Genomic DNA, 14,985 nt, shown 5'->3' on the forward strand with positions numbered 1-14,985 from the left:
AACTTTGTTTTTCCTGATTTTAGAAGGGTGAACTGATTGCCTAATGATTTCCAGACAGGATTAAAATGTTTGCCCCTTCAAGCCTCAAATAAATCCTGCACTAAGCTGTCCCTGATCATGGTCTTCAGGTTTTCCCCATGCTGAGCTGACTACATTCAGTGTCCTGAGTCCAGTGCCTTGGGAATAGCTCTCCATACCCATGTCTATAACTGAGTGCTCAAGCCTGTCACCTAGCCTCAGACCTCTCTGGGAGGTGAGAGGGGCAAAGTTTCCATTTTGTTTCCAGGGAACAACTGTCCCCAGTGACTGTCTCCTATCACAGAAACAAAATCCAAGTATGTTAGGAAAAGATTTATTTGGCATAGGAAAGAAAAATATAAATGAATTTTAACATAAATTAACAGAATAAAATGAGACAGTGCTGGATTCTAGGCAAACCTTCTTGAGATGGGGTAAATCTTGTGGTGACAGTCTATTGACTAAATAGAATTAAAAGCCTTATGTCAACAATGCTTGCATGCTTTGTCTCCTGCAGCCTGTTGAATCATTTAATTCAAACATCCTTTCTGTAGATCAGAATCTCTCTCTCTCTAGTTGTCACCCCCCTTCTGGAAATAATGATTGGTTCTTTCCCAGTTATGTCCTTGTCTTCCCCTCTCCTCCCCACCAATTCCATGGCTTGTGCAGAGGTTTACACATTATTAGATCACTTTGTGGTGATTAATCACTGTGCCCAGCAACGGGGACTACAAATAACCAATCTGTACTGTGATTGTTTTGTTCACGCTGCACTTTTTCCCTCTGTCAGTCTTTAAAGGATTTAGCATCCCTAATATAAAGTTTGGGAGATAGAGGTTACCATAGGGCATGCCTGTCCTGTAAACTCTCTCCCCCCTCCCCCGCCCAGCTGGCTGAGCATGGTGCTGCAGGGGCTTCTTGCCTCACTTTCTCCTCACCTGGGTTTTCTTACTTTCCCAGGGATTCACATGTCTCAGACCTCTGACCGGATAACTGAGTTCAATTCCCTTCTTGGATAACAAAAGTCCAAACAACCAAAAGTTCTTCTGCTCCTCTTGGGCTCTTCTTTAGCCCACCCTCTAGGCTCAGTTCCTAGTCCCTTCTGGATTACCTTTAAGTCTCTGGCACTGGGATAGAGCCCTGACTCTTAGTCTTCTTCCCTAGAGTCCCCTCAGAGTCTGTCCCTTTTGGGCTACCTTTCTATCTTCTCCACTCTGGGATAGTCCACTGATTTCCAGGTTGCTTTCCAGGGGTCCTCCAGACACTACTTCAGGGCCTTCCACAGGAGCCCAACTTGCTCTCTTGGTTCCTCCTCCAAACTGATTTCTCAGCTCTTTTATGAGGTCAAGGTGTTTTGGGTTGTCACCTGACCCCAATTAATCCAGCCTCCTAAAACTGGGAGACATGTAATTATGATACAAGTGGAGCTGACTAGCCCAGGCCTCCTGGCCCTTAAAGCCCTGTCACAGAGATTTTGTTATCTCTTCAGTCTGTCCTTGTAGAGATGATGGGCACAAATCCCATGCTTACTCATACTCAACCTATAATCCAACCTACTCCATGGCAGAATGCTCCAGTGGGACTCTGTCTGCAGCTCTAGAGCCCTTCTTAGAGGGACTTGACAGAGCACAGGGGGCAGTGCAAAAAACTTAACGTAGCCTTTGGTTTTATTAACCTTTGAGGACTTGCCATTAGTGATGGGATGATATGCATTCTTTTTCCCAGTCTTGGTATTTGAAGTCTTCAGCATCTGGGCCAAAGGGCAAAGAGAAGGAGCTGTAGAGAAGGCATCACTACATAGCTGGTTCCCATCACCCGTAGCTCAACAATACTAAATTATTTTTATACCCTTGTTCCATTAATTCAATGCAACATCGTGACTCCTACTTTCAGTTCTAGTTTTCTGGATCAGACAAATAGTGAGGTGGACTTTATTCTCAATTTGTAAATCGTGCCATATTTTGTCCCAAGCTGCTTGTAACAAAGAAGCATCTGAACTTATGTTGTCCACGCTTTCTACATTACATGCACCCCTGCAGCTAACAGGTTGCATTTTAATTTGAAAATGCCTTCCCCTTTCCCAAGGTGTGGGAGTATTCGTGATGTCGGTCTGTGCCTGCCACCCCCTTCCCCGCCCCTGAGTCTTGATGTTGAAGGGAGAATGCATAGTTGTAGCACCATTCATGGGAGAAAAACCCAGCACTGTGGGATCAACTAGAATGGTTCTGTCGCACAAACTGGGTGGGGAGTGGAAGAGAAGTGTAAGGTGGAGGGGAGAATAGGAATCTGGTGAGAGATGTGAGAGGAAGGGAATGTAAGAGGAAAGGGATCTGAAAATATGTGGCTTTTGTGTCTGTGTCCTGCTAGGGTGAATAGGAATTGGATAGTATCCCTTTAATTAGTTGGCACCACACAGTGCAATGTAGCATTTCGAGTCCGATATATCCTTATCTATGAAATTGGGAAAAACATACAGCAGACTGGAAACAGTATCTGCTAAAAGGGTGTGTAAACAGTTTGTGTTGTTTCAGCTCCAGCTAACCTAGAGAATAAAATGTTTACACAGTGTGTTTTATAATAGTTACTCCTAGCCCTTCTGAATTGCATGAGATAGCTAAAAGATTAACTAAATATATCAAATTGTTCTTAATATTGGCCAAGTATGAAGATGTAAGGAGAATCTTTACTGCAAGTTAAGAGCGTATGGGGACTTTCATCCTTTTCTCCACTGAGACCTGCCTTTTAGGGTCAATGACATTCCAAACTCTCTCATGTACTGTAATCAGACATTACAGGAGACAAGTGTATGTTTTGATGTCAACTTCAATATTAGAAATCTTCATAATAGTTTATAACGTGATATTGTAACTGAGAGCAGAATTTTGGCTAGTTAATATATCTGGTAGCTTCTTGAAGGAAGGAAGTAGTCTGCCCAAAGCAAGAGCAGTTTTGTGCCAATAGTAGTCAAATACTATCAATAAAAGCAGCAGTGAGAAACTGGCTAGGGAAGTCGGAATTATTTCTGTACAAAATATTAGCAGTGCAATGCATTTGTCTTTTTAAATGGAATTTAAGAATTGCATAGCTGTGGAACTTCAGTATAGGACAAGAAATTGCTGAAGTCTATTGAAAGATATAAAAAATTACACATTTCCCGAATATCAAATTCACATGACTTTCAAGTTGCTAAAGGCTTTTGTTTGAATTAAAGACAAATATAGTTTTAAATCCTTGTTGTTTGCCTTGCAGACCTTTCAGCAGCCCAAAGAAAGTTTGCCCACTCTCTGAGGGATTTTAAATTTGAATTCATTGGGGATGCAGAGACAGATGATGAAAGATGTATAGGTATGTAAGAGCTCTGTGTGCGCGCACATGCGTGTGCATTACTGGTTTTGTTATGCACTCCTATTCCATTATTTCCTTTTTTCTTTTTTGGTGTTACAGATGCATCCCTGCATGAGTTCTCAAATTTCTTAAAAAATCTGGAAGAGCAAAGAGAAATCTTGGTGAGTTGCAACTTACTGTAAACAAATTGTTAAAAGGATTAAGATAAGAGCAAATTAGCATTGTTTGCCACTGTATTAATCAGCAAAGTGTTAGCATCAGTGATTTATTATTGTGCAATCTCTTTTTCACTAATCTGGATTTACAGGTTGCAGTTTCTTCTCACGAAAGGAAACGGCTTTGATAATTAAGACAATGACAAGGAACTGGCCCAGAATTGTAGTAACAGATTAAATGCAAAAACATACACTTATGTAACATTGTTTGCATATTATACTAAAAAACAAAAAATGCAAAATTTGTGAGACCACCTGTAACAACGCCATGGTTGGGTGATCATCAGGGATTGAACCCAGGACCACTATAGCTCCAAAACACAAACCTTAGCCATTTTGCTCAAAGCCTGCCAAATGCTCTATATTCAGCACTGAAACAAGTTCAGCAGTTCAGTTCTCTCCTGCCTGTGTCTCCAGTTTTAATGTCCCTATTTTGTTTCTGGCAATAGCATGTCCAGGGGCAGTCATGGTTTCTCAGGGTGGAAAAATGTGAGGCTCTGCCATTCTGTCCCAGCTTGGAGCCAGGTCTTCTGGCAGAGTTAGGGTCAGTGGGCAGTGAGCAGGCAGTTCTTCCTCTGAATTGCCTAGGGACGCTGCATTATGTATTGAACATGTGTTATGGCAGAGGGATTGCCTGACACGGAGATGCTAAATTGGAGGGCCCATGATAAAAAAAAAGCCTCTATACTCTGCTGTTCCTTGTGCATAGACAGGATGAGAACAAAAGGAAGATGGCATGGCACTGCCTAAAGAAAAGGATAAATTAAAAACAAGTGTGAAAAAGCAGAGAAGAAAGGGAGTTTAATAACCAGATTTGTTCCATGATCGGAGGCAGAACTTTTGGTGGGTAGAAGTGAGGGGCATAGCTTGGTCTTTGCCTTCAGTTGATGAACTTGTTCCATTATAGTTGTGCTGTGCAGCAAGATGTTGGGATTGGCTTTCAGTACATCTTTAAGGAAAATTACACTCTTGGCTATATAATCTCTGGACACTGCAGTTGTGCAATGGCTATGGTGTTACTTCCTCTTTTCATATGCAGCCCGTTGGCAGGTAAGGAGGTTATTTGACACTATACATGTACTGTATGCTGATTGCCTTATAGAAAACACTAACGGGAATGGAAAAGATCATGTAATGCATGTGTTCAGACAGTGAAAGATCTGATGACAAAGTTCCTCGTGGAGCTAATATTTAATTCCAAATGGAGATTGAATACTTTTCCTGAGATGTGGTTTCTTATATCAGTACTTATATACTCTAGCACAGCGCGCATCAGTTCTTCTGTTTAGGTAGCCTCCTTGCTTACCAAGTAAGCTTATTGGCATGGTTTTTGACTATGCAGGTTGTTGACTTGCATCTCTTCCGTTTAATACAATAGATGAATGATTAAAATGGAGGCTTTGTACTGCTAATTTTTTCCCCCATCTCGTGTGTGGGGTAGGATGGTTGAGAGATCTAGGATGACCTGTCAACTACCCGTATACATGGGAGTATGACACGCCAAGACAAGAGCTGAACAGCATATGAATCTGGTAAGAACAGGGGACTCCACCACAGTGGAATTAATGCTGATTTTGTCTCACAGGACTTACTTTGAGATTTTATGCTCACTAATTTTTAACAGTGCTTAAATGCTACCGTAAAAGGGGCTTTAGAAAAACATAAGATATATAGATTCCACTTTAAATGCCTGGCTTTTCTGCTCATAGATTTTGATTTTAAGGTTCAGTACTTATTAGTAATTGCCCCCATTAAATAAATGGTGATGATAGTGAATGGTAACTGGTAAGATTTCACTGTTACTTGTTTTATGCAAGGAATATGGTGTTTTTAAAAGATTAATTTAACTCAAGGTAGTCTGTAGTGGAGTGGTAGGGGAGTGGTGTGAGGGCTTCGGCTGGGGGGTGTGGGCTCTGGGGTGGGGCTGGGGATGAGGGGTTTGGGGTGCAGGAGGGTGCTCCGAGCTGGGATCAAGGGGTTCAGAGGGTGGGAGGGGGATCAGGGCTGGGGTAGGGGGTTGGGGCGTGGGGAGAGGCTCAGGGCTGCAGGCTCCAGGTGGTGCTTACCTCAAGTGGTTCCCGGAAGCAGCGGCACGTTTCTTTCCCGGCTCCTACACGGAGGCACGACGAGGAGCTCTGCACGCTGCCCCATCCGAAGGCAGAGGGGGCCATTGGAGCAGGGCCACTGAAACGTGTAGAAGCTGGAAGGGGGCCATGCCATGGCTTCCGGGAGCCACGTGGGGTGGCCCCTGACCCTGTGCCCCGGCTGGAGCAGGGCAAGCCCCAGACCCCGCTCCCCCACAGGAGCTTGAGGGCTGTCTTAAAACAGCTGGTGGGCCAGATGCAGCCTGCGGGCCGTAGTTTGCTCACCCCTGCTCTAGCAAATATTTTAGAACTGTATCACCATTATAGTGAGCAAGTGGAAAGAGAACCAAGAGGATTAGTTTCTGAAAACATTAATTTGTGTGTTGTTGGGGAGAGATGGACTGCTGATCTGACTCCTTTTCTTTGGCTTCTCAATGAACAGTGTAATCGTGCCAAAATTACATGGATGTTCTGTTGAAATCAGTGGAATGTTAGGATGCTCTGCACCCACAACGTTTGGCGCCAGAGCTATAAAGATTTTCAGTTGTGGTGCAATGTTTATGCTACACATTTCAAAGCCTTTCACAAAGGAGTTCCTCCCATAACAGCATCCTCTTATCAGGCTTTTTTTCTTCTTCTTTGCTATCCTGAAAGGCAATGTGGAGGCTTGTGACCGGTAGAGTGGCTGTGACTGTGTTGAGAGAATTGCAGATAAGAAATACAGTTACAGATTAGATATACTGTATGAATTCCTTTTGCTTAATTACTGACACACATGTACACTTAATAGGTTGCTGTTTTTTAAAATTTAATTTTGTGTATTCAGCGAATGCAAAAATGATTTTAATATCCATATGGTAAATGCAGTTATTTCAGACTTTGAATTCCAGACTTGGATTAAAAGGTTTTTCAAGTATATTTTACATAGTTTTCAAAGGCATTTGCAACATGTGTAGATGTGAATCTTAATTTTCCATACTGTCCATCACAAGCGTACTCATTTGGTCTGCTACCATGTTGATCTGGCATGGGTTGGATATTTAATAGCTGCAATCAAGCAGTTTTATTTTTGTTTTCAGTTTAAGGACTTGCATTGGTTGCAAAGGTCATGTTTCTAAATACTGAGGGATTTAGAGGTTTATGAAAAGAAAATCCCGAATTAACTCAAGAATTCAGTTGAATTATAGAGTGGCCCACATAAAACAAATTGAACTTTTCCATAACACTGTAACTTAGTGGAATTCCCTGAGGCAAATATGAAGCAGGATACTTTGCCTCTGGAGGCCATTCTGGAAATGTTTGTTATATTAAGGATGAGTGGAATACCAGAAGTCATGTCTAACTGATTCGGCATTACAAAAATATTCTAGTTTAATTAGAGAACTGTAGTCACTCTGAGTCGTCGTCAGCCATTAATGGAAAACTTTCTTTTTAGTTAACTTAAAATTTACTTTAGAATCTTGTTTCCAGTCAACTTACTTTAGGTATGATAGATCCTAACTCTAGGATTGATAGTTAGTTACTATTTCCACTGTAGATCCTATATCTTAGGGAGTTAGAGCTTTAACATTTTTTAAAATTGGCCTGAAATTGAAAATATTTGAAAAATAACAAGGTGTGTAAATTGTGGAGTATTTTCTGCCCATGTTTTGAATTTAATTTATTTTGTCTCTAAGGGTGAGATCCTTACTCTTGTTGTGGCATCTTTATGCCACATGAAAGGGCTGGAGTGGTATAAAGGGCTCCCAGAAGCCCTGGTTGTGGCCAGAGGAGGGCTTCCCTTAGTGCAGGGTTGCAGACGACAGTCATGAAGTTGTCTTCTAAGGACCTGCACACGGATGCTGGTGATGGGAGATGTGGCTAAGGACTGGCAATGATGTTGCAAACAGGACCAGAGCACACATCTCTGCAGTCTGTAGGGCAGCCAGGGAGGGTGCTGTAATTTAATCAAGCTCTCAGGGTGACTTAAAGCCACCTTGGCCACCCCGTAACCCTTGGCTGCGAGTTCAGTGCTGCACCTCAGAACCTTGTCCGTTCTCTCAATAGTGTATGTACCTTCAAATACATGCATGTAGGAACATAGGTAAGTGTGTATATTTTTGGTTGGGCTGATAGCACCACCTGTAATTAAGGTTGGCTATTGCTTCCCCTTACAACACCTTGTTTTCAGTTGCTTATAACCTTTGCCAAACAGCACAGAAAACTTCAGCCCAAATGATTAGTGTGTGTCTGCCTCACACTGAATTTTTTTGGACAATTTCGGCCAAAACTGTTCAGCTGCGTTTGAGACCGAGGCTAGGGAAAAATGTGTTTTGCCAATGTGAAATGTTTGACAACGTTTTCTTTGAGAAGCTCCAGCTTCCCCTTGCCTTCCAGCGGGGACTCAATTTGGTAGTGTGGGGCCTTCATGTCAGGGATGTGCTTTTGGAGACTTGGATGGGGGTGATGGGGAGAGGAGAAGCCTGGGTCAAAGAGACTGGGCTAATGAGTCTTTGGGGAGGGGGAGGGGACACCGAGATTGGCTGAGGAGCCCAGGGAGGGAGGCTGGGGTGGAGCAGGCAGTGAGTGTGAGGGTGACTGTAGGCCAAAGGGAGGAGACAGACTGATAGGATGAGGACATGGGAGGGGGGAACTGGTTATGGCTGGGCAAAGCTACTGGGATTGAGTGTGTGGTGAAGGTGAGATGGGGAGTCTGGAGGAGAGTAGGTCTGGCTGGCCAAGGAGATAAGGGTTAGGAGAAAAACCCCAGGAGTGGAAACTGGAACTGGGTAGGGGAAGAGAATGGGACTGGGATGATGAGTCTGGGGCAGGAGGATGACAAACTCAGCTCCTTTGCATATATGTCTTTAATTACATGATTGTATACTAGTTTTTCCCACAGAACCCTCACCTCATTGAGGATGGATCTGCTCTGGGTATGAATCAGGGCTGTGTAGTGAAGGAGACTTGTCTGTAGAACTCATTTGTTGCAACAGTTAGAAGTTGTGTGGTGAATGAGGCAGGGGATTGCAGGAACAAAGAGGAGGGTCTCATGGTTGAGGAAGTCACTAAAACTAAACTTTTCACATATAGTTCTTAACTGAATATACCTCATTTTCTGGGGGCCAGACTCAATATGGGGTCTGATTTGCAGAAGTGCTAGGCATTCACAGCTGCAAGTGAAGTTAACGGGAGCTGTGCTTTGGTTATACAAACTACTATATAATGCTATGTACTTTGAAAAATCAGGTCCTAGTCATCTGAAATTAGTGGATGCTTTAGACCTTAATCTCTCTCTGTCCCAGCCCTCACTCCTTATTGCACAGGGGTGTTGTAAAAATAAATATGTTCTACACTCTGATGCTATAGTAATGAGCACCATAGGAAGGCCTCTGACAAAATTTAATAATTATGTCTTCAGAGCAGGGTTTGAATAGTTTGCAGTGATTAAGGGAGGAGGCACACACTGATCAATGAGGAGAAAACAAAATATTTAAAACCTGCTTGTTAAGTGAGGACCATCCATCCTGTGCCCTGAGTCAGATGGGTCCGGGGGTGGGAGGGATCGTATTTGATGATGTAATTGGAGACTATATCATAATGCATACAAACAAGGGGGCTGAAATAACGCACAATTCTGGCATTATCTCAACTTCTGAGTGCTTGACTTTGCAACTTTAAAGTTGTTTTAACATTTTTTTTGTGTAAAGTATATATGTGCATATGTACAGTTGTGTGTGTATTTGTGTATATATAATATAGAAATGCACAAACCTTAAACACTTTACTCTTCTGTCCCATGCACCACCCCCACTCCCTGGTGAAGTTAGCTTTACTGAGAATCTGATCTCTGCCAATCCCTAGGCCAAGATGTTCGGAAAGTGAATAGTGACTTTGTGGTTGCCCACAATGAGACACCTTAAAGAGTCCAACATTTTCTGAAATCAGGCCCCTTTGGGTGCCTAGCTGTTATACCAATAAAATAAAAGCCAGCAGGATCTTATTAAAGGGGATAAGACAAAATGTCACATTTATTGTGAATACAGGAAGAATCCTAGGAGGCAGTCAGTTATATCTATAACATTTTATTCAGTGTCACATTCGTACATACACACACACACACACACACACACACACACATTCTGCAGCTGCTGTATAGTTACCAGTCCTGAATGTAGCTTGAGTTTGTGGCTTGGGTTCATAGCTTGTGGCGGCTAACTAGCCAGAAAAGCCGGGCACAAGGAAGATCGGGGTCTCTGTTGGGCATACACCGATGCCCTTTCATGCTGGCAGCAGAAAGTTACCCTTCAAAGTCTTCCATCTCACCCCTCCTTTTTATAGGCTTCAGTTTGAATCCAGAGTCTATGGGTCTTGCTGTGTCAGGCTGCCTCTGGCTTCAGCGTCATTGATCACCTGTCACTTGCAGACATGACTTTCAGCCTAGGACCTGGCTTTGATATTTCTTCAATTGTACTTTTGTTCTTTTCTTTGGAGGGTGGACTCCTCTGACTTTGTCAGGGCTGTTGTCTGCATCTTCAGCCTTGGGTGTTTACACTTTATTTCATAAGGACAGGCTGGGGCTGGAGGTTGATTCCATCATCCATACATGCCTCATTCACACTTCTAAACTAAACTAATAAGATTACAGCAGGGTTTTGCAAAAATGAAGGTTGCAGCAAGCTTTTACAAAATGGAGTGAGCATTTTAAAATGGAGTTTGGGACAAGTTAAAATGGAGTTTGAGTTACAGTATGGACAAGTGTAAGGAATGGCAAACAGGGAACAGAAGTTACAATATAGACAAGTATAATGAATGACAAGCAGTGAGCAGAAGTTACAATGTTGAAACAGTGTAAGTTTCAGCGATTTAAGCAGCAATTGGATTGAAAGTGAAACTCAATTAGCCAGTTATTGGGGTAACCGGTTTTATGAATGAATGTTGTTTCTTTCATAAAACTTTGCTTATGAAGTTATATTAATAAAGTGAACAATTAAAAACAATTTAATTGATCAGTTCTACATAGCCCGAGACTTACATTTACTAAAGAGTTTCAGTCCTAACCTTTAGCTGACTGGTTCTGTTTTTCATTTAAAATTAAAACTTGGTATTAGCTGGTTTGCTGGTAGTTAGTGGTGTTTTTATTAAGTTCTGTGGAAAAGGAGTAAACTGATAAGAATTGAAATGTTGGATCATAAACACTGCAGCTGTCACTGGCACTTGGATTCTTTGCTTTTCAGTGCAGCCGTTTCATCCCCTGATTAATTTTATACTAAACAGGAGAAATGAGTTCCATAATACTGTCTGACTCAAGTATATTACATTTTTGAGAACAAGGAAAAACTAGTTGCTGACTGAAAGGGCAAACTTCAGAGGATTCTCTATTTCCTAAGATCTAGACCTGTTTTCTGATTCACTTCACTGTCTATTTCTCACATCCTACATTTTCCATTTGGAAACTGGTTTTTGGAAGGGATATTTTTCCTCCAACTCTTCCCCTTCCCAGCTGGAAACACTGAATATTTTTGCTTGCAAAGCTAATAGTATCTTAGACTCTTTGAATCCCCATCTTCCCTGATTCCTGTTGCGGTGTAATTGAAAATATTTCTGTTCATAACCAGTTTTGTAGAAGATACTTCTTAAAAAGTGAAAGCTTCCAAAGAAATTGTCCATGGCCTTCTTAATACCATTCCATTGAAAATCACCTCCTTCACTTGTCTTCCCTTTTTAGAAGAAGGACTTCATGAAATATTGTTGCATTTTTGTCCTCTCGGCTGATATTAGGTTACTAACTTTGTGAGACCCACAGTCCCTTTGCCAATAAAATGGATGCAAAGTGTTCTTCCAGAGTGAAACACAGAGCAGCATATAAGTCATTGGAGACATCTCTGAGTGTCTTTTGGACCAGATCATAACCTTCCACTGACTAGAAAATAAATTAAAACTGAAATGAGGACCCAAGAACATGCTGCCAGCATTTTTTCTCTGTGCCAAGGGTCTTGCTTTTCAGAATGTTAAATGTGCAAAACCTGATCCTGCTTCCATTTTAGCCCATGGGAGTGTGATTGGACCAAAGCATGTAATTCCATGTAGGGTTGATTTAGAAACAGTTCCCCTTATCAAACCGCTTTGGTAGTTTCTTGAACTTTAAAAAAAAAAAAACATTAGGAGATTGGTTAACTCACTTCAGTTAGGCTGTGATCTCTGATAAAAGGAATGAAATTATATCGTCTCAGGACTGGCTTATGTTTCACTTTGATACAATCCAATAATTTATACTGCTTATTGTCAAATGTTCTAGTGAGCCAGGAAGGGATGTCTGGTCTCCTTTCTCTTGTATATCTTACTTGTAGATTTCTTGTACAAACTTAAAACATCAGAGTATGGAAGAGCAGGGAGCTGCTTGTTAAATGTCCTCTAGTCTAAAGAACCCAGTTTTAATAGACCCACTCCTGGTTCATATTCCCAGTGTGTGGCAGGTAGAAATTCAAAACTAAAGAGCTCTAGAGATGTCTGTGGAGTAGGGAGCATTAGCCAGAGGTTTTTGCAAGGGGACATGGCAGAGTACAGGTTTTAAATGGCAGTGTCGAGCAAGCACTAGTGCTCCAGTTTCAACATAAAAATATCACAGCTGAAAGATGGCTAATTAGAGAGAGAGTCTACCACACTTATGGTACATAGAAGGGGCATTGGGCATATTCAACTCAGATCGTGTTCTTATAACTCTAAGACAGTTAAATTAGACTCATGCAGCAAGGGTAAGATTAATACCTTGCAAGAAAACTGTCCAAGAATTTAGCCGTACTGTCTTATAACATTGGAGGTGGATTGTCCAAGATATAAAATGAAAGTGTTCAGTCAGATATGGTTTTCCAAGGAAATGTCATTCAGCAAACTAGCATGTGAAGCAATAGAAACTTTAGGAGGGACAGAGCTTTCCTTTAAGCTCTAAATCTATAGGATTTACCAGCTGCCTTTACACTGGAAGTGTTGACCTAAGAATATGACTCTTGTACAGTTTGTACTGTCAGAGAACTGCAATTGCAGGTAAATTAGCTTTCTTGTAGGTGAGCAGTATCCTCTCCTATAAGAATATACTGAGTATTTCTCCTTGCTCTACGTTCCTCGTGTTTTTTGATAGTGCAGATCCTTTCTTCATAGATCTATCTTTGTTGGCACTTGTTTTTATTTAAAAAATGTCACCCATTGTCCATATACTTTTTTGGGGTAGGGGTGGGAGGTAGGGTGGCAGCAGGGCGGCAGTGTAACCATGTCCCCTTTCTGCAAATTAACCTTCAGTTCTGTGCGATTGGGTAATGATTGATATATGCAATTAAATGAGGGTAAAATTCTTCTTGCCATGTAGAGGATAAGGAAAGCCTTCTTATCATGAAGGACAAGGGAAACGCTATTTTAAAAAATATAGAAAAAAATCATCAGAGATCAATTTCCTTTACAAGTACTTTACTTTCCATACCCGACCAACATGGGTAAATTATAAGTATTTCATTGTGTCCTTTCTTTTACAATGTGAAACCCTTATTCCAACGAATGCTGGGCTTGGCTCAGAGCTGTTTTAATTGAACTGTTGAAAATGTCATGAGGCCAGTTAACTGTTTACTCACCTGTTTGTTTGAAGTTCCTAATCAGTTTTGATAATTATAATTCTCCTTTGCTGCAACAAGTTGCTGCACCTCAGTTTTGACTTTTATTATTTAATATCCTTATATTTTACGATCTTACTATTGGTGAATAGTGTTTAGCTGCTCATTTGAAGTTTATTTGAACCTATGAGAGCTCCTTAGCTACCTCACAATCGTCTGTACACAGTACTCCCTCATCATGGTGTATTGTCTTCCTGGCAAGCACTGAGCTTCAGGGGATGACTGGGGAGCCCACTTCCCCAAGTCTGGTGCTGGGTTGCTCCAGACTGTGTGTGTATGTGGGAGAGCTGAACTTCTGTCTTGCTCCCTCACTTTGGAATTCTAGAGAGAGTTTGTAGCAAGCTTTATATTTAGGTTGCCTAACATTTTCCATTATAGAAGTTTTGTAGGGCTTTTATGAGAAGCTCTCGCACCTCCATTGTAAACAGCAGGCCTTTAATATTCTGCAGGGACAGAGCCTTGAGGCTAGAGACTTGCCTTTTGCTTGTCCCATGATATTAATTTTAGGGTTCACCCGGTTATAAAGTGTTAAAATTGCCATTTCTTTTCTCTGCTTTCATTTCTCAGAAAAATGTTAGCAGTCTGTCAAAATAACTAAAGACATGAATGTTCTAAAGAGTGAGGCCCACATGGCCACTGCTGCATTGGAAACAGCTGTAGTATCTGTAGTGTGTGTGACGATGTGGACTGAGCCAGGCTCCCCCTCCCTTTAACCTCCCCATCACCCCCATTCCAAGCACTTGACTTCAGCCATTTCCACCTCATGTAGAGCAGGAGCTTATCCAACTTTTGGGGGAGATGACAGAGTTTGGGGCTTGATGTTCCTGTGCAAAAACTGCCGTGTTTCAGTGCACAGCATGAACATGCAGGATGAACATGAAATGAAGGCAACTGTAAATCTATCATTTCCTAAGTTTTGAGAATATGACTTTGCAACCTAAATAATTTTCTTTTAATGTAGGGTGTTTTTTTGTGTACTATTAATCTTAGTACAGTAGTATATGAGAAATATATTGCAAGACTTAATTGGCAGGCGGGTATATGAAGAGTGTATTTGCTATTCAGTTCTGCATTTGTTGCAATAACGTGATCTGATGCCCCTAAGTAAAATTAAATTGTTGGCATTTATAAGGAAAAAATGCAATGAAAGGTTTTGTTAATGAATGGGACAAAGCTCAATTGTTAAGAGACTGTTGCCTTGTTCAGAAAGACTGGAGGAAACCTCAGCCAAACCTTCACTATTGTATTTGCATAGTTCATGATGCTCAACTTTGAAAATATTTTAATGTCTGCTTCAAGATGAGCTGAGGAATAATTTTTTCAAAAGCTCTTAAGTGATTTAGGAGCCATATGGGTTTAGAAAATGGGGCTCAGGCTCCTATCTCATTTAAGTGCTTTTGAAAATGATACTCTGGAGCTTTTAATTTTTTGTACTATTTGCAGTTGGGAGGGTAAAATAAATGACTAGCCTTTCTCCTCTGTGGATAACACACTATATACTCTGTTGTTTTTCTTTCTCTAGGCACTCAGTGTTACCGAAACTCTGATCAAACCTTTGGAAAAATTTAGGAAGGAGCAGCTAGGAGCTGTAAAGGTTCGTCTCAAATTTATTTGTTTGCCCTTTTTTAAAGAGATGAGTTTAATTTCTCTATTTGGTCAAAGTATCCTCATGACACCAATTTG

At 41.3% G+C, this 14,985-nt stretch overlaps 1 protein-coding gene across 2 annotated transcripts in view; it reads left to right on the forward strand.

Annotated features, from left to right (window-relative positions):
* ARHGAP10 (Rho GTPase activating protein 10) overlaps nucleotides 1-14,985 on the forward strand; it is a 242,359-nt gene that overhangs the window by 83,929 nt on the left and 143,445 nt on the right. The window contains exons 2-4 of one of the 2 annotated variants that reach the window (XM_084625524.1): nucleotides 3,268-3,363; nucleotides 3,463-3,524; nucleotides 14,825-14,896. In XM_084625524.1, the coding sequence (XP_084481650.1) occupies nucleotides 3,268-3,363; nucleotides 3,463-3,524; nucleotides 14,825-14,896 (230 nt within the window). The remainder of the gene's footprint in view (nucleotides 1-3,267; nucleotides 3,364-3,462; nucleotides 3,525-14,824; nucleotides 14,897-14,985) is intronic. The other variant, XM_084625525.1, reaches the window with a different exon arrangement.

The sequence above is a fragment of the Lepidochelys olivacea genome (genome assembly GCF_965140295.1).
Source record: "Lepidochelys olivacea isolate rLepOli2 genome assembly, chromosome: 4".
Taxonomy (NCBI): domain Eukaryota; kingdom Metazoa; phylum Chordata; order Testudines; family Cheloniidae; genus Lepidochelys; species Lepidochelys olivacea.